A 25,818-nucleotide genomic window follows, 5' to 3' on the forward strand; every position below is an offset into this window, starting at 1 on the left:
CTGTAGCCAGTCCCCCTCATTTCCACACACCCCTTGCTGTGTGGCCGCTGGAGCAGCACCTGTGAACCACTAACTCCTAACTCCATCCCCTCCTTCCCTGTTTTCTCCAAGACGATGCCTGGGGGGTACAGCACCCTGCCCTTCCCCGTGACTGTGCACCCAACTCCTCCCTCCCAAGTCCTCATCGAGCCAGACTGTACTTCAACGGCCTCCGCCACAGCCTCGGCGAGCACTCACACCTGCCCCAGCCACTTCCTTCCCCAAGTGCCCTTTCTTCCTGGGTCTGAACAGACTCTGAACACGGAGCAGAGGTCACCGATAGTGCCAGGAGCCTGGGCACACACGTCTGCACTAATTCCCTAAACCGGGAAATAAAATCACTGAGACCTGAACTCAGGTATCTGTGCCTTCAGGAAGTATTTGCTCAATAAGTATTTTCAGGTGGATGAAATGATACAGAGCAAAGTATGTATTTCTTGAACCCCATGGTCCACGTTTTGTTACACACACATACTAGTATATGCTCCCGACTCCCAGAAATCTACACATGAACAATACTCCCTCCCGGCTCCCTGCCTGCTCACCCTCCCAGCAGGCTCCCAGCTCCCTGCTCACCCTCCCAGCAGGCTCCCAGCTCCTTGCTCACCCTCCCAGCAGGCTCCCGGCTCCCTGTCTGCTCACCCTCCCAGCAGGGTCCCGGCTCCCTGTCTGCTCACCCTCCCAGCAGGCTCCCAGCTCCCTGCTCACCCTCCCAGCAGGCTCCCAGCTCCCTGCTCACCCTCCCAGCAGGCTCCCAGCTCCCTGCTCACCCTCCCAGCAGGCTCCCAGCTCCCTGCTCACCCTCCCAGCAGGCTCCCAGCTCCCTGCTCACCCTCCCAGCAGGCTCCCAGCTCCCTGCTCACCCTCCCAGCAGGCTCCCAGCTCCCTGCTCACCCTCCCAGCAGGCTCCCAGCTCCCTGCTCACCCTCCCAGCAGGCTCCCAGCTCCCTGCTCACCCTCCCAGCAGGCTCCCAGCTCCCTGCTCACCCTCCCAGCAGGCTCCCAGCTCCCTGCTCACCCTCCCAGCAGGCTCCCAGCTCCCTGCTCACCCTCCCAGCAGGCTCCCAGCTCCCTGCTCACCCTCCCAGCAGGCTCCCAGCTCCCTGCTCACCCTCCCAGCAGGCTCCCAGCTCCCTGCTCACCCTCCCAGCAGGCTCCCGGCTCCCTGTCTGCTCACCCTCCCAGCAGGCTCCAGGCTCTCTGTCTGCTCACCCTCCCAGCAGGCTCCCGGCTCTCTGTCTGCTCACCCTCCCAGCAGGAACTGCCGTCCACCTAGCACAGGTTACCACAGGAGACGGGACGGCCTGCTCCGCTCCCTGGAGCCTGCTTTGCCGAGAATCAAAGTGAAGCTCATTTGGACGTTGTTCTTAGTGTTTCCCTTCCCACCTAAGTGAGGTGATTCTAAGCAGCTTTAAAAATATTTGCAGCAGATAAAACAAAACACTAACCGACAGAACTGCCGTCGGACAGGTCCGTTCCAAAGGTTTCACTTCATTTCACAATATTCCAGCATTTTCCTGGTCAACCTTCAATATCAAGTACCTAAAAGCATCTACATCAGTGGTTCTCAACCTGTGGGTCGCAACCCCTTTGGCGGTCGAACGAACCTTTCACAGGGGTCGCCTAAGACCATCCTGCATATCAGATATTTACATTAAGATTCATAACAGTAGCAACATTACAGTTACGAAGTAGCAACGAAAATAATTTTATGGTTGAGTCACAACATGAGGAACTGTATTTAAAGGGCCAGAAGGTTGAGAACCACTGATCTACATCCAAGATCTGGTAATAACCACCCAAAACATGAGCCTTGTGAAAGCTATCATTTGTGGTTTCCAAAAATAGTGTTCAAATAGCAATCAAAATTTTACAGTAAGAAAAAATAATGAAATAAAAGATAACGCTGAAACATCTTTTCACACACACAGAACTGCAGCTGGGTTGGCCCTCGCACCCACCTTCCACGTCACCAGCACACACTTCCCAGCACTGCGCCAAGTGCTGAGAGCCAGCGCCAAAGGGACACGCCAGTCACTGGGAGACCACCCCTGGGAGACGAGGGGCCTAGGAGACAGTGAGCTCACATGCTGCAATGACTTCCCATAAATACACTTTAAGCCTCTGGCTGCTGGGCGTAACTAAACGTCTGCTAACTGTTCAGAGGCGCGCGGTGCTAGGAACTGTGAGCGCAGTCAGAGGAACCTGGCGTAGGCTGCTGGGAGAGTGGCTAAGAGCTGCATAACACGTGATTTAAATTCCTTTAAATTCCATGGTAAGTGCAATAATATACAGTTAGCTGCAGATAATCTATATATAGAAAAGGCTAATATGCAAAGTGTCTTCTCAGGAGTTGGACTGGGAGACCGGGAGTTCGACTGCTCGCTATGACGTGCGCTGACCACCAGGGGGTGGTGCAGAACGAAGGAAGGCCCAGGCTGGCAGCCTGCAGCCAGGGAAGTGAGGCCCCAGCCGGCAGCCGGAAGGCCCCAATCGGCCCTGATCACCAGCCAGGCCTAGGGACCCTACCTGTGTGCAAATTTCATGCATTGGGCCTCTAGTTCATTCTGAATGTAAGGATGGAAACAATCACGTAAAAAAATGTGTTAAAATAATCCTGGATGTGAAGGGGAAGACTGCCTTATTAAAAAACATAATAAATATGCAGCAATTTATCCTCCAGCCTTTTCCCTGAAGGTACAAAAAAGCGAAGGCATCCGACAATGGTCAGCAGGACAGAAATGCTGTGATTTCTGCTGCAGAGAAACATTCCGAGTCCACCTCGCACAGGTGCTTGGGCTCTTCGGCCCGCGTCTCTACGAGGCCGACTTGAACTTCAGTCACAGCAGCCATCACTGCAGGTTAAGGAAACCCTCCCTGCTGACCCAGCCACTGAGCAACTCCAACACACCGGCTCGTAGGCACGTTTCCACTCTAAGGCACGTCCCAGGCTTTTCTTTTCACTCAGCGATAAATGAAAGTCCCACTTCATTTTTAAAAACATTGGCTCAAGTCACTCCTATTTTTCTCAGAGGTATCGAAGAAGTTAGTTAGGAAAAATAAGGATTTCATAAAAAAAAAAAAAAATAAGTTAACGGCACACAGAATGGGGCCCAGCACTTGGCGGGACGTTAGAGGAATATAAAGTCAGTGTAGAAGCATTATAGATAAAAACAATGTCAATTTCTAAAAGTTAACATATTTAACACTTTTGCACTGGACGTAACATAATCCTTTTTGATGACGTGAACGCCCCAATGGCCTGTGCTAGGAGCAGAGGTGATAGCCCAGCCCCGGAGTGGCCTCGGCACTCAGAGCCGTGGGTGCCGACGCCCTCGGCTGCGGTCACCTGAGCCCCATTACCCCCGAATGGCTTGTTTCCTTTACCTGGCAGCTACTAAAGAAACGTTCTTATGATCATTAGAGGCTTTAAAACACTCAGTAGTGACAAGGACCAAAGTCCAGATCTCAAGGAATAAGAGAGAAAGCAGGTGTGTCTTCAACAGGCGGAAGAGATAAGCCCTCCAGACCCCGGAGGAGGCTGAGCAGGTGTGAGAGAGGAGCTGGGCGGGGAGGAAGGTTATCAAATGCAGGGCCCTTCTTCACAGACAGGACGAGGGACCCCTTGAGGGTCAGTGGTGAATGTGGGGGCTTCATGGCAGCCTTAATCGCTGGGGGCAGGGTGAGGAGAGCGGGCCCAGCCCCTGTGGAGAATGCAGATGACACTCCAGGAACCCGCATGAGGAGAATGTGCTGGACCCCACCATGAATGAACTGTGTCCCAGGCACGTACTTGCAGTGTCCAGGGAGTAAGACACTTTCCCGAGTAGAAGCAGGGTTCCTGTCACAGACAGCAGAGCTGGCGTTCAGGGGAGGAGAACACACACAGTGAGGAGCTGGGAGCAGAGCAGTGAGGAAGGGCAGAGTGGACGGCAGAGGGCAGTAGAGAGTGTGGGGCAGAGTCTGTGCACGGCCCCTCCCCGAGGCCGGTCTGCATGCGGTCACCGACACTGCAGGGGTCGGGGAAGGCGCCCCCACAGCCAGCGGCCCTGCCAGTGGCACCTGCTTCTAAAGCGTCAGGTCCACAGCACAGACAGCAAGGAAAACAAGCTCAAATGAAACACCTAAAGAAAAGAATTCGACAAATTTCTCCATTTTCCCCACAAATATGAACCAAACACAGCGTCTTCCTGTCTTTCACTTTGCTTCTTTCCATGAAGAAACGGAGATGAGCCGTTCTTCCCAATACCTGGTGGCTGGACAGCTGGCCGCGAGCCCAGCACCGCCCGCTGCCCGGAAGCCACAGGGATGGGACCACAGGCACCTGCCGTCTCGTCCTGAGCAGCTCTTCAAGAAATCCCCAAACGACACCACTGCCCTTCCCTAAAAGACCAGGCTACCATTCAGAACCGCAATGCAAGAGCCAGCATGGCAGGAGGCTACCTACCCCACAAGGCAGCACACAGGATCTCAGAGTTAAACCTCTTCTTGTATTTGCGGATCTCTGGGGTGTCGCTCTGTGGCCTAGTGTTGGTGGGATTCACATTGACCACTGAGCCCTTCCGGGTAGGATCTTGCCTTATGGCTTCCGGTCTCATTCCATCACAGGAAAATCCCACTGAAACACAGTACACTTGGAATTATTTTCTGCACACGCCAACGCTGTGCCTGCCTCCCGCCCCCTCACCGAGGAAATATTCGTGGCCATAACTGAGTCTTTGTCCAGGAAAAGAAGTTCGTGGGAGATGAATATGGAAAAAGGAAATCAACTATGCAGCTCATTGCAAATAAGGCAATGCAAGCGGGAGGGGTATGTCCGAGGCACCCGAGAGCAACACAAAGGCCACGTCGTGTGTGTCAGTTGCTTGCTTGCTGCTACTTTACTTACCCACAGAAGTCACTGTTGTCCCACTAGATGGAGAGATCTGCAGTAATCGGGGGTCTATAAAAGGTGTAAAGGAGGAGGAGGATTTGTGTTTCTGGAGTGTGCTACTAGCGGATTGAGTCTGCAATGCAAATTTCAATTTTATTAATACAATGAAAAAGGCAAACATTAAAACATTAAAACATTCCAACCCACTCCGAAGCTGCACTGTTCCCACAGCCAGGCCTGCTCCTCCTGCATCACCCTCCGCAGTCGCCTGAGGGGCCTGGGTGCACGCACACACTCCAGAGCACGCGTGGGCCCTCCCAGGAGCACTGCTCACAGGCCAGGAACGCTGCACGATGCCCATCACATCTACACTTCAAGCTCCTAGTAGTTTAAAACAAATAATAATGATGAAACCTCCTAAAGGAGGTTTGAAATGTCTTGATCTCAATTCATCAATTTCTGAATTTACTTTCCTGTCCAAAAAGGTCCAATTAATCTATGTTGGAATCCTGGCAAATCTTAACTTTATGTTACTTATTGTAAAGTGAGCCTCTTGCCAGAAAGCAAGGGGAGCGCTGGCGGTCCCCCATTAGACTGTCACCATCAGACCGCATTGCACGGGCTCCGAGTGAGCGGTGCCCACGGCAGAAGAAGCCGCCTCCCTTGCTCTTTCAGGAGCACTAGTGTTTTGGTTAATGTCACTTAAGAGAAAAAAACACAAGGGAAGTGAAACAAATTGTTAAGTGAAAATGTAATGACAATTAAAAACAAAACAAACAGAAAAATAAATTTGCCAGTTTAGTGGGTTAAGGGGTGTAGTAAATACTGTGCAGCAGAGCAAAACGGAGCAAACTGAAATGAGTATAAGGAGGATGTGTGCAGGCGGAGGAGACAGAACCGTCTGCTCCAGGGCTGGCGTCCGTCCCACCTCCCCCGACGGGCAGCTCGTCGCCTGTCCTGGAGCCAACCCTCCTCGGCTCTCAGCTGGCACAGCTGCCCCCGCGGGCTTCCTGCGCTTGTCCCACGACCAGCGGCCAACCCAGCCGATGCCCAGTCTGGTGCCGAGCCTGCTTTGGAAGCAGTCGACTTGCCCCTGCTCCCCGGGGGGCGGGGGAAGGGTCATTCTGATTCTTTCTAACAAGGGAACCAAAACAGAAGCAGGTAGGCGGGCCAGCAGTTACAGGTTCACAGCGACAAGACTGGCAGAAGCGACCTGCCACCTCTGACCTCCTTCAAGTCTTAGACAAATGCATTTAAATCAAACCTCCCAAGAAATCAAATCAGGTTTAGTTCAGTAACAGGTGCTCGCGGAGCACTCCGTCACTGGCAGGGGAAGGGGCGCGACCTGTCCCGAAGAGCGAAGATCACCCAGCACCCGCCTGAGCGCCACAGCCAGCCCCGAGGCCCGCTCCAGGCTTCCCATGGAAAGCACACCCAGACCTTCCTGCTGAAAACCCTACATGTTTAGGTTTCCCCCAAAAAACACTTGACCTCTTCTTAAACTCTGAGTGATGGTGAATGTCAAAGGGAAGAAATCCTTTAACAGGGCTGGTGGAAACACATAAACGATGCCGCCCCACAGGAAGCCAGCCAGCCTGTCTGCAGGACACGCCTTCTCAGGTGGCAAGCTTGCCCAGGTGAGGCCAAGTATGCTTTCCCAGCTGCTTCTGCTTTATTTATTGGATAAAAATAAAGAAGGTCCCACAAATGACTAAGAGTTTCATGTCAAATACATAACGGATCGGAGAACACAGCAATCACTTTATTTAGACTTTTGGAAAGTAAACTGAACACAGAAAGCCATGCAACTACACTGACCTTGAGACCAGGGAAGTGAGCTGCAGGTGTGGGGGAGACTGATCCAGTTATGGGATTTGTATGCAGATCTGAACCATGTTACTTGGGGGTGGGAGGAGAGGAGGTGACAGAAGAAAGCGGGTGGGGAAGGCAAGGGAGGGACACGGAAGGTCTGCGCTGCACACTCCCTACCAGGCAGCAGGTCTAACCTAGGAGAGCAGCCAGCGTGGGCAAGACCTACCTCATTAGCAGTGAGCTTGTCCTGGGGTGTCTGTGGGGACATGGTGGGTGTCGGCTGGCTGGAAGATGGGGAGGAGGAGGTGGAGGAAGTGGAGGAGGAATGGCTTTGCTGTAAGAGATCTGGCAAGAGGTGAATGCGCCCGGCAAAGCCATTGCTCTCATGATGGCTGGCTCGCTTTTGGTCAACTGTACTCTGTAGAAAAAACAGGCACACTTGTCTCGCTCAGGCGCCGCTGGAGCTGCCTACGCCCCTGACAACTGCCTCTGCTCAGGTCTGTGTGACTCCTGACGGCTCCTCTCCATGGAGAAGCGGGGGGCGGCTGCTGCCCACCTCCCTGCTGGCGCCCACGCAGGGCCAGCAGCACGGAGGCACCCGCTTTGGTCAACTGTACTCTGTAGAAAAAACAGGCACACTTGTCTCGCTCAGGCGCCGCTGGAGCTGCCTACGCCCCTGACAACTGCCTCTGCTCAGGTCTGTGTGACTCCTGACGGCTCCTCTCCATGGAGAAGCGGGGGGCGGCTGCTGCCCACCTCCCTGCTGGCGCCCACGCAGGGCCAGCAGCACGGAGGCACCCGCCGCGGCGGCACCGAGAGGCGCCCATCTGCTCTGCCTGCCACTCTAGCTGCCGTCACCAAAACCACAAGCAGCGGTTTTTCTTTTTAAATCTTTCTGTCTAAAGCTCTAGGACAGGGGTCCTCAAACTTTTTAAACAGGGGGCCAGTTCACTGTCCCTCAGACCGTTGGAGGGCCGGACTATAATTTTAAAAAAAACTATGAACAAATTCCTATGCACACTGCACATATCTTATTTTGAAGTAAAAAAACAAAACGGGAACAAACACAATATTTGTATTTGCATGTGGCCCGCGGGACGTAGTTTGAGGACCCCTGCTCTAGAAAGTGCCTGTCGCTTCTTTGAATCCTGGTCTTTTCCACGTTCTTCTCCCTTTTCACCCGAATGCACTGCCACAGCATGAGACACACTCAGGGAAAAGTCAACGTGTTGGGCGGGCGCCTGTTCTATTTAAAGGAGAAGCAGACACCTGTCCTCACAGCTCAGCTAAGCAATGGACAGACAGCTGTAGGGTGGTCACCCAACTGAGCGCGTCTGGGCAGGAACATTAATGGTCGGCGGGAAGGAAGCGAGCATTTTGGGACACACAAGAGCGACCTCCGCCTGCTGCTGCACGGGCCCTCCTGCCTGGCTCGGCTCACAGCTCTCTGCAGGGCCCCTGCACAGCCCTGGCTTGCAGCCTCCTGAAGGCCGCCTGTGGCTTTCCTACTCTAGACAGACAGGCTCCGCCTGGCGCTGAGGCTGCTGGGGGCGTGCAGAGGCAGCAATGCAGGGGTGCCGCCAGCCCCGCTCCTGGCGTGCAGCTCACACCTGCCGCCCTGGCCCAGACACTCCGCCCTCAGGTCTTGTTAACATGAAAACAGATGATGATGTAGAAACAGCATGAGGAGTGGATGAGCAAGTGGGTTAATGACTCAGGAGAAGCTCAGCCTGACAAGTGTGTGGAGACATGGGTACCTGGCGGACAATCAGCGTGCCCTCCTTGGACGGGGTCATGGCTGGCTCACTCTCCACATCGTCATGGACAATCATGGTTCTCACGGATTCTGTTTCCCCATTGCTCAAATTCAGAGACGACCTACTGAGAAACATCCAGAGGTGAAGGACCATGAATTACCATCAATTGAGGATATTGTGTCTACACTTCTCACCTTCTCAAGGTCATTAGAAGATCAGGCTACACATAGACCATTTCCTTAAGGAAAACAAATACTTAGCACTTTCCCTTCAACAAACAAATTCATGCTGGCACAGTTTGTTTTTGAGCAAAAAGATCAGAATGAATGCTTATGGTTAAAGTAGTTAAAGCAATCAGAAATTTCCCTTCTATGGGACTTTCAAATTAAAAAGAAAAAAGGAACTACACAGGGGGAACTGGGGAGAGGCACTGGCATGCACGCACACTGGCGGCCGACTGCGCTATACGCTCGAGGTCTCAAGACAGGTCAGGGAACCACCTGTCCCCAGGGCAGACAGACTCGGTGGGGGCTCTGCCGTCTACAATACACCCAGGACTGACGCTGCTCTGGTGTCCTCCGGTCCGGACATGGGTTCCCCGGGCCCTTCTTGCTCTGCATCATCGTCTTCCTCGTCCGTCGTCCCCGACTCCTCACTGGACGAGGAGTAGTCTGTCACCTTGTGCGGTGGCCGCACGTCCTCCACTGCTCGCAGCTCTTTGGCCAGTGCAGTCAAGTCCTAATGCGGGGACAGAAAAGAGTGAGCCAGGAGCGGGGAGAGGAGAGAGCAGCAAGGAATGAGACATTCTTCACTTTCTCCATTAGTAAAAGCCACAACCTCAGTTTTGGAAAACTGTGTGGTCGAGCATTTACCAGTATATGAAGGTGAGATCTCTGACAAAAAAGACACAACAGTCAAACAGTCCAAATCTCACACCAAAAAACCCACAAGAACCTGCTTATGATAAGCTGATAGCATTTTTTCAACTATACAAAATTCTAGAATCTAGATAAAAAAATGTATGTAGACAGATCCTTGGAACTTGTTATAAAGATACCTGCCTATGTAACAGAGTCTTCTTTAAAAAATATATTTTTATTGATTTCAGAGAGGAAGGGAAGAGGGAGAGAGAGAGAAACATCAATGATGAGAATTATTGATCAGCTGTCTCCTGCATGCCCCACACTGGGGATCGAGCCCACAACCCAGGCATGTGCCCTGACCAGGAATCAAACCAGGACCTCCTGGATCACAGGTGGAAGCTCAAATACTGAGCCATGCCGACCAGGCACAAAGTCTTCTTTCACGGAGAATATCCATCTGTCCCTGCCTTACCCCAAATCTTCAAATTATCACCTTGCAATGGTGCCAGTGAATATGAACATCAGAGAAAAGAAATCACAGGAAAGTTTCCCTTTTCTACTCTACACTGAGATATTTAAGACTCAATCAATTATCTATCTATCTATCTATCTATCTATCTATCTATCTATAAAAGCCTAAGCAACCTGCTGACCGGTAGCTCTGATGTGCACTGACCACCAGCAGGCAGGTGCTCAGCACAGGAGCTGCCGAGCTGTGGTGACTTGGCAGCTGCAGTTCTTGGGTGATGCACTCGGAACCAGAGAGGAAGGAGCCTGATTCCGTGGTACGTCACCCGAGAACCGCCCTCTCGCAACCTGGGACCCCTTGGGGGATGTCAGAGAGCAGGTTTCGGCTGAGGGACCCCACCTGTGCACGAATCCGTGCACTGGGCCTCTAGTCCAAATATAATTCCCAAGCGCGACTATTATTCTTAGTCCACTTTTCATACAGAAGTCTAAAGTTTATCTTTCTACTTGGGAATTTTACTTTAAAACAATGACTTTTTATAAAGCAGGCCTTGCAGCCTTTCCCCCAGCAGTTCCACCAGAGTTTTCTTCTCCCCAGTGAGGAGCATGTTTCCTTTCTTTGAGCCTGAGCCTGAGCCTCTGAAATCACAGTGACCAAGTATGAACCTTGAGCCTTGCTAACCATTGCATGAATACAGTTGTGGCTTTTTAAAAAGTTTTTTTTAAGCTATACTTAATAACAAAAAATGCATGCAGCAAATTTTGTGTGTTAAAAAGATGAAGCAAAAGATTAGGGCTTTATCATTCTAGAAAAGAACAAAAGACAAACCAAGGAAGGAAAAGCAATGCAGATGGAGGACAAGCTGCGTGTGAAATTCAGTTAGAATGGCTCCGGCATTTCCAGAGCTGCTTACCACTTCACTCTGCGTCCGGCAGCATGCCGTCGGCGGGGCAGGAGCACAGCACCGGGAGCACGGAGAGAGGAAGACGGAGCACAGACTCATCAAGCAAGAAATCACAGTTCCAACAGATGCACAAGTCCGCAAAGTGTGCAGAGACAGGGTCGGTTAGTGCGGCAGGGGTTACAGGAGGAGCATGGGAAACTCACAGCTGCCTCTCTAGGTACCAAAAGGCGGAACTTAAATAACAGGTGATGTTAAAAGGTGATGGGAAAGATTCTAAAGCCACTATTACAACACCCAGCTCATCTAGAATGCATAGAGGCTAATGCAAAGCAAAGAGATAAAGGCTTTCTTTCTTCTGTATTTTTCTTAGTGACTAAGTTGGGAGGGGCATAAATGTGTCTGAGGGCTGTGGCCTTCATTCTAAGCCCTCACTTCTGTGAGGGCGCACAGAAAGGCGTGCCCTCAAAGACATGCTCGCAGCAGGAAGATCTCCCCACGCCCGGAGGGAGCACGGGGCTGTGCAAGCCTTACCGCAGGTTTCAGAGGTCTGAACACTTCTCTTTTGTCTTCAGGTTTTTTCGCTGCATTTTCAAGGCGCTGAGACGGAGAGCCTTCAGATTTGGATGATGCTGTGAAATTCAAGAGACAAGAAAGGCAGATACATACAAGCATCCAGATGGTGCTACAAGGCAGACTGGCCCATTAGCCTTTGCTTCTCCCCCTCACCCCTGCCCACTGCTCTCAGCCTCTGTGCAGGGTCTCCGCACGCCGGTCTGCACTCCTGGGCTTCTGACTCCTACCCAGACTCCATCGTCACCACACTCTACGTAACACGTCCTCACAGAACCTTGCCATGTCAATACCATAACCTATTATTATGAGTAGGTTTAAATAGCCAATGTTAATGCCGATACTGATGGAGTCTGTAGTAAAAGAAGTAGGTTCAAATCTCAGCTCAGACATTTAGCTAATCAATCTCACTGAACTGGTTACTGTAGTCTGTAAAGTGGAGACACAGTAAGTGTATCTCATGAGGTTATGATGAAGATGAAATGAGACAACACAGGTGAAGTGCGAGGCACGTGTAAGCTCTCGGAAGTCAGCTGTCTTAGTAAGATTATGGTGGCTACCAGTGCCATCACAGCCTAAGCTGTGACGTGCACTGTACAAACACCAGGCAGCTCCCGTGGCTGGGAGGCCTTCAGTGCACTACTCAGAGCCCAGTGTCGCTAACGGGGGGCGGGGGAGACACAGAAAGGCAGCCTACATCTCACTCGGAAGCGCTCCCCAGAGCCGCTCTGAGAGCCAGGGTGCGAGCCGGGCTGGGATCCCGAGTTGCTGGATCCCGAAGAGCTTCCGCTGCCGGGCCTGGGTGCCAGCTTCTCCACTCTCTCCCACAGCAGCCGGGGCTCGATGCTACTGTCGGAAAAGAAAGGGAGAGAACAGCTCATGCATCACCCGAGATGCAGCATCGAGCTGTCTGCGCACGCATGAAGCACAGGTATGATGAGAAAGCCTACACACAGGAAGCTCGAACGTTATTCATGGTTTTTATCTCAGGTACCCCAACAAACCAAATAGGTAAATGATATCCTACCATTAGCAGACCCCGAATCTTCATTAGGCAAAGCTAATGCTATTGTTGGGTCTAGAAGTGTCACCATTTCTGTCATAGCAACATTATAAAAAATCCACTTATACAAATTGTGCACAAAATTATACTGTTTCCGGGCTGCTGCTCCCAGCCGACCACACTGGTCTCAAGAGCTGACACTACCCAGCGTCCTCCTCTGTGTGGCTGTGACTGGGAGTGCGGGCGGATGTGACCGGCCGGGCCTGGCAGAGGCAGGGGCTCCAGGGCCCGGAGGACACTCGGTCCCAGGAGAGCCCAACCACCTGCTCACCAAGGACCAGGCGGCTCTGCGGCTCCTGGAGAGCCCCACCTCCAGCACAGAGGACCTGAGGCTCAGTAAGGGGCGAGGACAAACACCCAGCAGCGTGGCCTCTTCCTGCTCCAGCCCAGAGGTGGTGGGGTCCCCACAGCTGAGCTGTGGCTACTGGACACTCGACACACAGCCAGTGTTACCAAGAAAATCAAGTTTTACTCTTATTTAATTTTAATGAAGTTACGCTCGAATTTAGCCGTATAATCTAGCAGCCACTAGCCTCATGCAGCTAAGAGCTGTTCACAGGACAGAAGAGCTTTACACTGACAACAGTATTTGGTTAGTTCACTGGTTTACTGTGACTGTAAGCCAACCAGGACGTTCTTTAGTGCTGCTTGTCATGTTCGTATTCCCATGGCCCAGGAAACCCCCAGGCCCATGCTCTCGGGCCTCCCCCACTGCTCTGCACTCACCCTCACAGACGGGCGGTTAATACAGTTTATGCAGTTTTTCTTTCATAAACTGATAATCTCCTCTTTGCCACAGAACTTCTCTGTTTATGGGCATTTTAATGAAAAAAGATGACAAAAGACTGAAGGCGACTGTGCGAAAGCCTGCTCTTAAGCTCCGCCCTCTTTTACCTGGTGGAGTTTCTTTGCCCAGCCTGGCTATTCTGCTGCCCACTGCCCTGCAGCGGGGAGTCCCGACGGGACAGCACAGGGGACCGAGACGTTGTTCTCACAGGAACCTTTGGGTAGAAGACACAGCAATCAAGTTCTTGAAAATATGAGAGAAAACTTTTTCTACAGCAGTCCTAATTCTGGTAGCCTCACTGTCACTGCCCTGCCCCCACCCTGCCCGCTCGGCCTCCAGTGACACACGGAAGAGAAAACGTAGTCCAGGCAGCGAAGGCGAGGGACCACAGCCGGTGCCTCTGCAGCCGTCTGCTGGCGGGGACATACAAAGCATTTTGCTAAGAAAATGTGAGAATCAGGAAAATAAGCTCAAAGAAACCAAACAATGTCCACAAATGGATCAGTAGGAAACAAAAGACTGGTAGGAAGCAAGAAAATATTCAGAGGAAGCAAATTCTAAATGGAAGAAAAATTAAATGTGCCTTTATGTTTAATTTCACCATTAAGTAATTATCAAAAAAATTAAAAATTAAAAAAAGTTGAAAGCAAAACAAAGCCAAAAAATTCCTCAATTTAAAAAGAAAAATGTCTCCTTTTTGAAATTTTTGTTAATGATTTTTCTTTACAAGACCTTTTCTGAAAATTTGGATAATGGTTAATGTCGAAAAATAATCTGTAACTTCTGTATAAACTTAAGACAACTGCTAAAATAGAAGCTATTCTACCTGTTCTAGAAGCATGCTCTTTGGTTACTTTGTCACCCAGTGTTTAGATAGAGTTAACAACAACAATGAACAGCTAGCACTGGCTGGACGTAACTGCCGAACTGTGGAGCTTTCTCCCCACTGTAAAAAGTTCCTTTGAAATTTCATGGCCCCGTAATTCTGGTGAAGTCACCATACCCTTAATTGAAATAAGTAATTTTTAAAAAACAACAAAAAGGAAAAAGCAGCACACATCTGTCTGTCTGCTTCTTACCCTTGGAGGCACCTCGTCACTGTCTGATCTAGACCAAGCCTTTTGGGTGGGGTCAGGCGCCTCCGACTTAGAGTCAGAACTCTGACTGAGCGCCTCACTGCGGGAAGGTGGACATGGGTCCTGAGAGCGAAGATGGTGGTGTGCAAATTTGGGAGGAGAAGGGTCACTGAAGGAATGGGATCGCGAGACAGGGGAAACATTGTTCTTGAGAGATGCCAGGTGGGACCACTGTACCTTACAAGAAAACAAAACACAAGACATTCAATGCGTTCTGCATAAAAGGCTTTCTGGTCAATTCCAAATTCAAAGCAGGAACTGGGGAAAGCAGCTGGTGCTCTGGGGTTAGGTAAGCCCGGCAGCAAGCAGCTCAGGCTAAAGTGAATAGGGACCTGGGACACAGTATGGACAGGAAAACAAATGTACACTTAGGAGGAAAACTCTTTCAATGTCCAGATAAACATTACAAGAGCAGCAAACGTGAAGATTTAAAATTTAAAAAAGGCTTATTGCCTCCTGTCCTGATGGGGGACACGTGCTCCTGCATGTCCATGTCCGAGCAGAGCCTGGAGGCAGCGGGCGACACACCTGCCTGCCCGCCTGCTCCCCAGGGCCCGCCCTCTGACCAGCAGCAGTGAAACAGCACACTGAGTGAGCAGACACAAAGCCCTCAGGTCCTGACAAATTATAATACAGTGACTTAAAAACAGCCCACTTTCCAACTACACCAACATTATCCTTCTTTCTTCTTCCAAGTCTTAAACACTCAAACCCTAGATCTCCATACATCTTCACACTAGTTAGGAAAAAAGAACTTTAATTTCTTTAGAAATATTCATTACTATGATTCCCTAAATTGACCTTCTACATGACAATACTTGTTAACTGGGTTTTTATCTGGTTGCTTTTAAATTGGACAAACAATCTCTGAAATAATCTGTATTTTCTTTAATTTATTTTGTTTTAAAATGTTTAATATTGCAATTTACATAACTCCAGCTATATATCTATTACATCAATGCATTTAATGAAAACTGGAAATGCCAAATCACAACTGATTCAACCTTCCCAAAAGCAAGATTCAAAATTAGTTCCAGGTCTGTGAGTTCTAGTTTCGAGTCACAGAGCTAGTGATTGGTATAATCTCAGATGCCTAGAACATGTAAACTGTTCAGAGTCTGGAAAAGTGTGGATCTGAAAGTGTTATCTGTAACTACAACGTTCAACACATGGCTTTAGCATAGGGCCCTCCCTGGAAACTCCCCAGAGAGGACGTGTTCACAGGTGCCTGCTGCAGCCAGAGCAGCCTTCCCAGGAGGAGCAGCCAGGGGCCCCGCCAGGCACCACAGGAAGGAGCCATCAGCACGGAAGGCAGCCTGCGGAACTCAGGAACGCCTAGTTCCTAAACTGTCGGTGGCCAAATAGGTGAAGGTTTTCTATTCATGGCAGGGCTAATTTTCAGATTAAAAACTAATCCTGGCCTCTCCACAGGAACGTCGTCAAACTGATTCTACTAGTCCCTCCTCCCAACCCCTTCTCCTTTCCCCCATTCACCCTGTCCTGCCCTCTGTCTCCTTTGTCTTTCCATCCCTTACTCGGAACTGGGATCGGCTGGTGGGCCAGCTCTCCCGTGAAGCACGAGCGGCTGACTCCATGGGACGCCTCCCATGGCCCCCGAGGGCCAGAGCCTGGCTCTGTGCTCCTTAAACTCCTCACACGGGCCTTCGTTCCTGTGAAGCACATTCAAATCCTCGTTCAAAGCACCACAGCTACTTCTCTCACAAGAACGTGGATTCTGCCCCCAACACATGCAAACCTCAGTGAACCTAGGCCTCAGAACTTGCTTCCAATATTCTGCGTTGCACAGCTGCAGGGCAAAATGACTAAAAGTCTGCTGTTTCAGCGAGAACGTGGCAGCAGTGGGAACCTAAGACCTCTGCGTGGTACCCTCTGCCGTCCACGTTCTCCCCAGACAGCAGCGGCTCTCTGGCCCACCGTACTCAGCTCAGGCTCTCCCACACCAGCCCCGTGGCAACCCGTGAGCGCTTGTGACCTTGACCCCACCTGCTTCAGGGAAAGCCACACCTCACCTATTGGATTGTAACTTTTTTAGGATCTTGAACCTTTTGAGAATCTGATAAAAGGCTCGTTTCCCAGAAAAAAACAAAACAAAACAAAAAAGCATGCACATTTGGACAGACCCAAAACTTGTACTGGAATTTCAGGGCAGTGCTGGCTCTCTGATGCCCCCTCCTGGGCTAGCCAGGTGCCAAGGTCTGGCTAAGAAAAGGTCTGGTTCACCCCTTATGTACTTGTAACACTAACTTTCTAAAAACTAAACTGAAAAAATCCTTTATGTTAGAATAAGAAAACACTTATTCATGAACATCTGACAGAATGCTAGACTAAGAGAAAAAAATCACCGAATCTGGATATGCTTAGTAAGTACAACAAAAATCTTAAAACACTTCCTACTTTTCCCTATCAAAAGAGGGTCTGTCCTCTTCAGTCTAAACTCACTCCTGCTCTTCTCTTCTCTCTCTCAATGTGGGAACACACCAAAATGTGATTACTACCAGCAGGCCCGTGCTCTGAGCCCCACGTGCCCGACCCGCAGCCTGGCTGCCGCACCTGGGGCTCAGCTGGTGTCTGCAGGGCGGGGTGCACAGGCTCGGCGCTGCCACTGGAAAAGGACTCTGATCTGCAAGGCACTGGCGGCTCCAGCACTCTGCCTGTCTGCTTAGCCTGGGCTTCAGGGGAGCTGTGGTTAGTTTTCCTAAATCTATCTTCCACCTGCATCGGAGAATTAGAAGACATAACACAGTGTTAGTGGGGAAAGCAGGTACCAGAGAAAGCCTGGCAGTGGGCGGACTGTGAAGAGAAATTTTCTATTTACTTCAACTACAAGGAAAGAAAGGGAGAGCTTAAAAGGGAGGAGGCAAATAGAGCAGGTCCAGGGTTGGACTCCAGACAAAGAAATACTTAAGAGAACCAGTTAGAAGAGGCACCTTGAGACCTCCTCCTGGCAGGAGTTCTAGGGTTGTACATGAGGATGATAAACCAGAAAACATTAAATGTGTCACAACCAACTAAACCAACAAATGAAAAGATTGCCACCAGGGATCCAAAACACATTTCATTCAAATGCCCTGCAAAAAGGGCATTCCAGCACACGTGTTCCCCGGGCTCTCGGGGGCCAGGGGCACGGGAGGCTGACAGGCTCCCTCGTCCCAGGAGCCCAGGCCACCTGTGCCACACTCACCGGGAGGCTCTCCCAGAGGCAGCAATTTGGTACCAAGTCAGGATCACTGAACAGTCAGGAAGTCGGCTGTGACACACTTCTCCTCATCTCCGTTTTGGAAAACAGTTAACCAGCCACCACTCCCTCGTTTGCATCTTAAAGAATGATTCTGCCAGACAACCTTCCCCCTTGTGTTTAGTTCAGTGTTCAGTTCATCGGAGAATTGGTACCAAAGGCACCCTGGTCCTCCATGGAGAACACGCTGAACTGGGTAAGAAGCCCTGCGAGTCAGCCCCTCACTTCTCAGGACCTGTTTCTCCGCTGGAGACCCGAGGGGGTGGGCCATCAGCTGAGGGCACGTCTAGCACGAATACCTTACAGGAACCCACACGGACTCCTGTCTGCCTGCGCGATGCAGGAGACAGCAGGGGACGATGCAGGGGAGCGGTACCTCTCGCGCTCTGTCGGCCGGCTCGTAGTGGGGCCTGGGCTCCGGGGCGTGGTAGCTGGGCTTGCTCCTTTCCTGCGGCGGCGGCTGTGGGTGCGGCCTCCGGTGGTCGTGCTGTAGAGACAGGAGATATGCTTGTTCTTGTTGCAACTGCCTCTGGAGCCTCTCTGCCTGCCGGTGCTGCTCCAGCTCCCGCCAGCGGCACTCCTTGGGGAGGGAGAGGAGAACATTGAATCTAGGGGACACTGGAGGGCTCGCCTCTTCTCCAATTCATTCTCAACTCTCCAATGACCATGCTATCTCCCCCCCCCACCCACCCCATGCTTTGTAACAAAGTAAAATGCTGGGGTTTTAAACAGCATATTACCTGTGGAAAATCTGACAGCTTGTTGCTAACAATATCACTGGACAGAGTAAGAGAGAATTCAATTAAACGTCAGTAGCAGTGGTTTCAAAAGGAACCCAGAGTAAACTAGGTGAAGTCCTACGCAAGCGCTTTCAACCATCAACCCTGAGCGTTCTTGTTTGCTCACTGAATGCCAACTTCTGTTCAAAGCCTTGTCTATCTACCGAACAAGAACAGTTCTCAGTGGGAAGTCAGTAGGTAAATAAAAGCCACCTGGAGATGTGTCTCAAGCAGTAGGACCACGGAGGTGTCTCCACTGGAGCCTGCCAGCCCCAGCACTACCCAGAACGGTCTGGTGGCGCACAGCTGTGCCCGCTCGGGGAGGACAGACGCGCCCTGGCACTACAGACAGACAGACGCGGGCGTTACCAGTAACAGGGCCTGCTCCTGGAGCAGCTGCTGCTGAAGCATTTCCAGGTGCCGCTGCTCCTCTTCGAGCTGCCGCCTGATATACTCCTGTCACACAGAAATTACCCAGCAATCAATGGACCCACACAGAGAGATCAGGACCCTGACGGGAGTGCACCCACCATCGGCCCGTCGTCCTGGGGGGTAGTTCACTTAGTCATGAGTCTCAACAAAATCCATTGCTCAGAATTTTCCCAAGAACTTCAAAAACTGGCCACCAAGACCTTCAGAGTTTAACAGATGATGGCATGCACTCCACCAGTCTACACGAGGTGCCTGGAAGTGCGTCTGTCATACACAAATGCAGGCTTTAAAGGGCTGCGAGGTTCCTTTGGGATGGCAGACTCTGAAGTCGGCAGTTTAATTTTAGGAAACCAAAGTGTTCTCATTAATAAAAGTCTGCTTCTTAGTCATTATTTAGACCAAGCATGGGTTGCCAATTTTTAAAACCCCAAACCAAAACTTGTTTAATATTAAAATACAACAAGCAGGATTTGTGTTTTTGCTGGTGATAGATACATAAGGCACCTAGAATAACTACATTCTGAAAGTCTGGACACGTCAGACTCAGGCGACTTTCCACCAACGAACAGGCCCAGGTTCTTCACAAGGAGGGGCCCTGGGTGTCCCTGAGAGAGAAAGGAGAGGGGAGTGGCTTTTCCAATGGAAAGAGAAGGATGAAGAATGAAAATGGGCAAACACATCCAACATATGTATATAAAGAGGAAAACGCCAGCCTGGAGTCTCCACGCATACTTAATGGCTGGGGAACCAGAGGCCCTCGCTGTGGACCAAGCAAGCCCTCCCAGGCTGGCAGGCTCCACATCTGAGAAATGACTTCAGGGCCTTCCCTCCCCACTCTCAGGATGGCTCTGTGAGGCTCAAATATGAGTTACAGACATGAGTTACAGATAACCTCAGAAAGAACAAAGTTTGTACAAAAAACAGGTGTCCTTCCTTTTCAATGGGGAAGAAAGCTAACTACTCGAAAGGGGAGTAGGCTAAAGGGGTCCCTGAGGGCAGCCTTCACTCTGAATTTCAGATACTTCTTTACAGAGTCCACTGCTGATAACCCACTTATCCCAAGCTGCACCCCTGAGGTACCTGAAGTGAAGTTGTGGCTAACCAATAAATCTAATTGCGAGAAGGCTGGGTAACAGAAATCACGACATGTAAATTTCCTGAGAAATGTTCATCTTAAAAAGAAAATTTAGCCAAAAAAACAATAAAAAAAGCCAGTCTGGCAGAAAGCATATTCACAGACCAGTGGCTAACACACCCTGACTCCAACCCAGGCTCCACGAAGGAAGGGCCGAGCACGCACGCCTCCCAGAGTGACCGAGGAAGGACCCCGCCCACCCCCTCTTCTCTGGACTAGACAGAATTAAGCCATAAGCTAAAGCAGGGGTCCTCAAACTACGGCCCACGGGCCACATGCAAATACAAATATTGTATTTGTTCCCGTTTTATTTTTTTACTTCAAAATAAGATATGTGCAGTGTGCATAGGAATTTGTTCATAGTTTTCTTTTTTAAACTATAGTCCGGCCCTCCAACGGTCTGAGGGACAGTGAACTGGCCCCCTGTTTAAAAAGTTTGAGGACCCCTGAACTAAAGGATCAAGTAGCCCACTCATTTGTTTTCTGCCTTCAAAACACAGGGGCACCTGGAAAATGCACATCTATCCAAGTCACAGGGCCTAGTCCACGAACACAGGGCAGTCACACAGGCACACACACAGGCACACTTATGCAGAAGGGGTGTTCCCTCAGCACTGTTCCCATGGGAATTCTGCAACAGAATGAGGAAAGCCGAATAAAACTGACTTTTGATGTTATTTAGTTTGTTTTGATGTTACTTTTTTAAAGAGGTGAACAATGCTTACTATACACAATAGCTAATGCCTGTCACTAGAACAATAAAGGCTAAGTATCAGTTTCATATCATCTTATCACAACTGAATTGTGAGGATTAAATTGTGATTTAATTTTTAAAAGCATGTAGTGCATGTTATGTCTTCTTTGCAGTCCCCAAGTATAAATTGAAATGTGAGAAAAACAAAACAAAACACACCAGTTAATTGGCCCACCATGTCAGGAAGGTAACATAAAAAACGTCACTCGAATTCCTAGGAACACTGGCAATGAGCAGGCAGACCGAGTCTCAGAAAACCCGAGGCGTATGACACGCACTGACCACCAGGGAGCAGACGCTCAACGCACAGGCATGGAAACATGGAACAGACTGATGAATCTCAGAGGGAAGGGGAAGGGGGGAGGGCGGGAAGAGATTAACCAAAAATCTTATACGCATAGTAGAGGCCCGGTGCGTGGATTTGTGCACCTGTGGGGTCCCTCGGCTTGGCCTGTGCCCTCTCGCAATCCAGGACCCCTCGGGGATTGTGGACTGCTGGTTTCGGCCCGATCCTCACAGGCCAGGCTGAGAGACCCCCCCCCCCACCAGTGCACAAATCTGTGCACCGGGCATCTAGTATTAAATATTCGGTTAGCCAGTGGTTACTTCAAATATTGCTCATAAGAAATTTCTTACAATTGACTTTTAATACCATTTTTAAAGTGTTAGGTCTGAAGCATTTAAGCTGAACCTGAGAAGATATATTCAGAAATCTTTCAGCCACCGTACTATCGGTAGACCACTTTTCTGGTTTCAAGGTTCCTAAAGTATAATAATGTATAAGTCTTTTAAAAAAGACAATAGGCTCAGTTTACTGGTTACTTCTAATTTGTTTCAGCATCCTGACCCTCTAATGTCCTGGACATGTGCACCCACACGTGTGTGTACGTTCTGCCCTAAATACCCCAACTCTACAAAGTGACACACCTCCCGAGCACAGGTGGGAACATCCCTGTGAACTAACCTGCTCTCTCTCGACTCTCCTCTTCTCTTCCTCGGCCCGCCGCCGCTCCTCATCCTCTTTCCGCCTTCTCTCCAGTTCCTCTAGCCGCCTCTTCTCTTCTTGTTCTCTCCTTCGCTGCTCACGTTCTTGCTGCCTTCTAGCCTCACGCTCTCTCCTTTGTTGCTACATAAGGAAAGATAGAATCAGCAGGGATCTTCTAGCCATGGCTCTCATGACAGTTTGTGTAACAGTTACAACAAATGAGGGGGGTTCATGGACCCCATTTCTATTGGCCAATTATTCCACATGGCCCTGGGCCCATATACCCATACCAGCTTCCTCAGAAATACTGGTTAACAGTGCTGTGTTTCTGTGAATCCTTACAGGGTTCGGTTTCATTTTTATATCTATTATTCCCCATTCTTCACTGTATCATAGCAATTAGGGGACAGGGAATTCTTAATCCTTAAATATCACTAACAGTAACCCAAGGCCCTAAGCTCCCCCCCTCTCCCAAAAAAGACAAAAGACAAGAAAACAAAAGAAAGTAGATATAGGGCAAATAAAGGAGAAAAATAATTAAAGAGGTTTCAGCACTCATCAAGAAGAGAACTGACATCAACTAGAATAATAAATGTCATTATTAATAATATGAATACAAACAACTGCTATCAAGCACATGCTTACTACACATCCCACACTCAATAGTTGATATTCTTTTTTTTTTAAAAAAAATGATGTTAGAGAGGGACAAAGAGAAACATCGATTTGTTGTTCACTTATTTATGCATTAATTGGTTGATTTAAAAAAATATTTTATAGTATGTTTTTATTGATTCCAGGGAGTCGATGATGAGAGACAATCACTGATCGGCTGCCTCCTGCACATCCCCCACTGGGGATAGAGCCCACAACCCGGGCATGTGCCCTGACCGGGAATCAAATTGTGACCTCCTGGTTCATGGGTCGATTCTTTATGTATCCTGACCGGGAATGGAGCCTGCAACCTTGGCTTATCGAGACAATGCTCTAAGCCACTGAGCGACCCAGCCAGGGAGTATTTGATATTCCTTATTCCAGATTCTTTACCTAATATGATTCTCATAACAAACCTAGGAAGTAGGTATTTCATTCCAATTCTACAGAGGAGAAAACGGGTTCAGAAAAGTTAAGGGGACTTGTGCAAGGTTGCCAGCTCATAAGCCCCAGCTAGAAGGACACACTGTCTCTAAAGCCGATTCTGTTAACGTTAACATCACTCCGCATCCACCAACAGGTGCAAAAGGCGCCTGACTCACCAGCCTGGCTCCGACAGCCGCCCCTAATCCAGCAGCTCTAGTGACCCACAGTGTGGACATAGGCACAGGCACTCATCTGGCTGTTTGTCCCTCTAGCCCAGACGTCCGACAGTACGCACTTCCGCAGTGCAGAGAACAACAGCACCAGTTCTCCCCACGGAGGGAAAGACGCTAGCCGGGTGACCTCGGAAGGCAAAACACCTCTCAGCATGCTCCACACAGCAGCCTGCAGCCACATGTTAGTGACTTTTGTCAGGGAAGATACCGGCCTAGGACATGACTACCCACCATAGACCACTTTTTAATTTAAAAGTTTTAATTTCAGACCATCCTTTGTGGTCACTTTAGGTCTCTGAGTTTGCAAGGCCACTGTGCAGGCCTTGCTGAGCTCGTCAGGTTAGCATGTGCCCCTTTTCATCCACACATTCCCCCTTTTGGTCATGTTACTGAGCACTTGAAATGTGACCGGTCTGATTAAGAAACTGAGTTTTTAATTTTATTTCATTAAAGTTAATTTAAATAATCATGTGGTTACTGGCTACTGTACTGTATTGCATTGCTCTAGAGAATAAACAGCTATCAAATTTCTCAAGACACAGGAAGCCGATATTACTACCACAAACTTTAATATGACATTGAGATTAAATATTAAAAAAACAAAACAGCTTGGCTGATGTGGCTCAGTGGTTGAACATCAACCTATGAACCAGGAGGTCATGGTTCGATTCCCAGTCAGGGCACATGTCTGATTTGTGGGCTCGATCCCCTATAGGGGGCATACAGGAGGCAGCCGATCAATGATTCTCTTTCATCACTGATGTTTCTATCTCTCTCCCCCTCTCCCCTCCTCTCTCTGAAATCAATAAAAACATATTAAAAAAAAAAAAGACAGTTTGAAGTGAAGCATTGGGGATATTAGACACAAACGTTTACAATGGGTATTTATTGTAGTCTAAGCATTCCTTCTGGATTCCCCCGACCCTTGACTAGCATCCAGTCTGAAGTAGACACTCACAGATGATTTCCTGCGAATGTCCAGTACCGCACCTGTGGGATAACTGGGTAGAAAGGATCACCTGGTATCTGGTCTCTCGGCTGAGGACTAACCACATCTTCATTATCCTCAGTGGAGCTCTGAGTGGGCTTTTGACCCCACAGCCTCCTATTTGCTGCCTTCCATGTTTTGTGGCTTTGTTCTCCATTGACTGCTCTTAGAACTCAGTGCACAAAACTCACCAGGTTCCCATGGGTGAGGGCAGCGTCATGGAAAGAACTGAGCTCCTGTCCTGTTTTAGGAACTACCACTTCCAATGGCTGAGGCATCTCCATTGAATGTGAAGACCAACACTGCCTTGTACACCCGCTTACTGCCCGCCACCTGCTAGCTTAATGACTTTTCACTGTTTCAGTCTTAGAAAAGAGGAAAAAAGGACACTAGAGTTTGTTCAAAACAAAGGCCTCAAAAGCAGGCTTTCCGCACCGATGCCATTTCCATGTGTGGCTCCCACTCAGGGGCAGGATGGCACATGGCCCGGGCTCCCACCTGCACCCCGCCCTGCACCCCTTTTCTTTTAAAAACTAGCTGCCAGAACATAGGACAAACAGCAACACTCCCCTCACAGGACAAACGGCACGCAGAAGCGTGAGGTCAGAGACCCGAGTCACCGCCACGCAGCGGTGCCGGCTTCTCCTTCAAAGTAACGAGAGCACAGACCCTCACTCACACCCGGTGCATCTTCTACGCAGAAACACAAAAAGCTGGTTTCGCCAGTACATCACTTAAATATATAGTTGCTGAGAACACAACCATTTTTCCAACACTGGCAATAAAAATCATAATTTTCCAATTGGAAAACACATTTTTTAGCTTTAAATAGAAATTAACTCTTATAGATATCCCTGGCTAGCAAAAAATTTCAGAGGAAAACATCTTCTTTCTTGTTGAGTAAAAACACATTAAAAATAAAACCTGAAGCTGAAATGCAAAGAAGAATGTCTCTCATTTAATCAGTTTTAGAGCTTCAAACTTGTTCTCCTTGAAGAGGTAAAAACAGAAGCGTTCTGGAAGCTTCCGCTCTGCCGGGCAAGTGTGGCTGCAGCAGCCTACTGTCCTCCCCAGGCCCACAGTGGAGGCTCAAGGGCAAGGCTGTGGCAGTGTTGAGTGGCTAGAATACACAGGGGGTAGCAAATATCAGGGAGGCTGTTAAGAAGTCCTACCTCCCAGTGAAAGAGAGAGCCCACAGCCACACAAAGGCAAGCAGCTTCCCACAAGGGCATGTCAACAACCCGCCTCCTCCAGTCAGACAAAAGCAAACAAAAGAAAAAGGAAAACAAAAGAAGAAAGGCCACCAGGGCTACACCCTTAAAATTGCCCTTAGCTTCAGAGAATTCTAGTTCCCAGCCAATCAGAATGTGAACAGGTCAAGGAGGCAAAGGATCTTCTACACTGAATTTTACAACTTCCCGGCAGTAGCCAAGGAGGGCCACAGGGTTCTCAGGAGGCTGGGGTCTGCGCTGTGGAACTCTAGAGAGAACCCAAGGCCGCAGGGGCAGTGCTGGTCCTGACTGGCTGCCCTGGCACCAGCCGCTCCCCTCCCACGAGCCTGATTCCTGCCTTGTCGACGTGTGTGGGGGAGCGGAGGAGGTTGTCTGGACCAGGTACCATTAGGGCCTAGAGTTTGCAAGGGATAGTTTTTTGGAAGAAGTCAATAGTTGATGTGTGAAGTAAGAACAATTTTTAAAAGGTCTCACAAACAGTGAACTATAAGAGGATCATTGCTCCAGGCCAGATGTGGGCTCTCCCCTCCCTTGCCCCAGCCTGGAAGTGTGCCCAGAGGCAGTGAGATGGCAGGACCAACAGGAGGAGGACGGAAAGGCCAAGCGGCTTGGCTCCACATCAGCTCTCCACAGTGAGCTGAAGGCAGGAAAAGCAACTCACCTAGAGCTTC

General features: G+C 49.7%; 1 protein-coding gene across 33 annotated transcripts in view; it reads right to left on the reverse strand.

Moving 5' to 3' along the window:
* The window catches only part of MAP4K4 (mitogen-activated protein kinase kinase kinase kinase 4), a 187,947-nt gene that overhangs the window by 17,402 nt on the left and 144,727 nt on the right, over nt 1-25,818 (reverse strand). For 10 of the 33 annotated variants that reach the window (XR_001362622.1, XM_014541901.1, XM_014541881.1 and 7 more), the window contains 14 exons: nt 21,594-21,755; nt 18,678-18,764; nt 17,906-18,109; nt 16,845-17,006; nt 14,217-14,450; nt 13,245-13,351; nt 11,985-12,136; nt 11,249-11,346; nt 10,727-10,735; nt 9,044-9,219; nt 8,482-8,605; nt 6,951-7,142; nt 4,928-5,045; nt 4,487-4,657 (listed from right to left, as the gene is read on the reverse strand). Coding sequence is in view for 32 of the 33 variants with exons in the window: in XM_014541901.1 (XP_014397387.1) it covers nt 4,487-4,657; nt 4,928-5,045; nt 6,951-7,142; nt 8,482-8,605; nt 9,044-9,219; nt 10,727-10,735; nt 11,249-11,346; nt 11,985-12,136; nt 13,245-13,351; nt 14,217-14,450; nt 16,845-17,006; nt 17,906-18,109; nt 18,678-18,764; nt 21,594-21,755 (1,996 nt within the window). In the remaining variant the exon portion in view is untranslated. The remainder of the gene's footprint in view (nt 1-4,486; nt 4,658-4,927; nt 5,046-6,950; nt 7,143-8,481; nt 8,606-9,043; nt 9,220-10,726; nt 10,736-11,248; nt 11,347-11,984; nt 12,137-13,244; nt 13,352-14,216; nt 14,451-16,844; nt 17,007-17,905; nt 18,110-18,677; nt 18,765-21,593; nt 21,756-25,818) is intronic. The other 23 variants (XM_014541883.1, XM_014541879.1, XM_014541877.1 and 20 more) reach the window with 23 other exon arrangements.

Source organism: Myotis brandtii, unplaced genomic scaffold, assembly GCF_000412655.1.
Source record: "Myotis brandtii unplaced genomic scaffold, ASM41265v1 scaffold281, whole genome shotgun sequence".
NCBI lineage: Eukaryota > Metazoa > Chordata > Mammalia > Chiroptera > Vespertilionidae > Myotis > Myotis brandtii.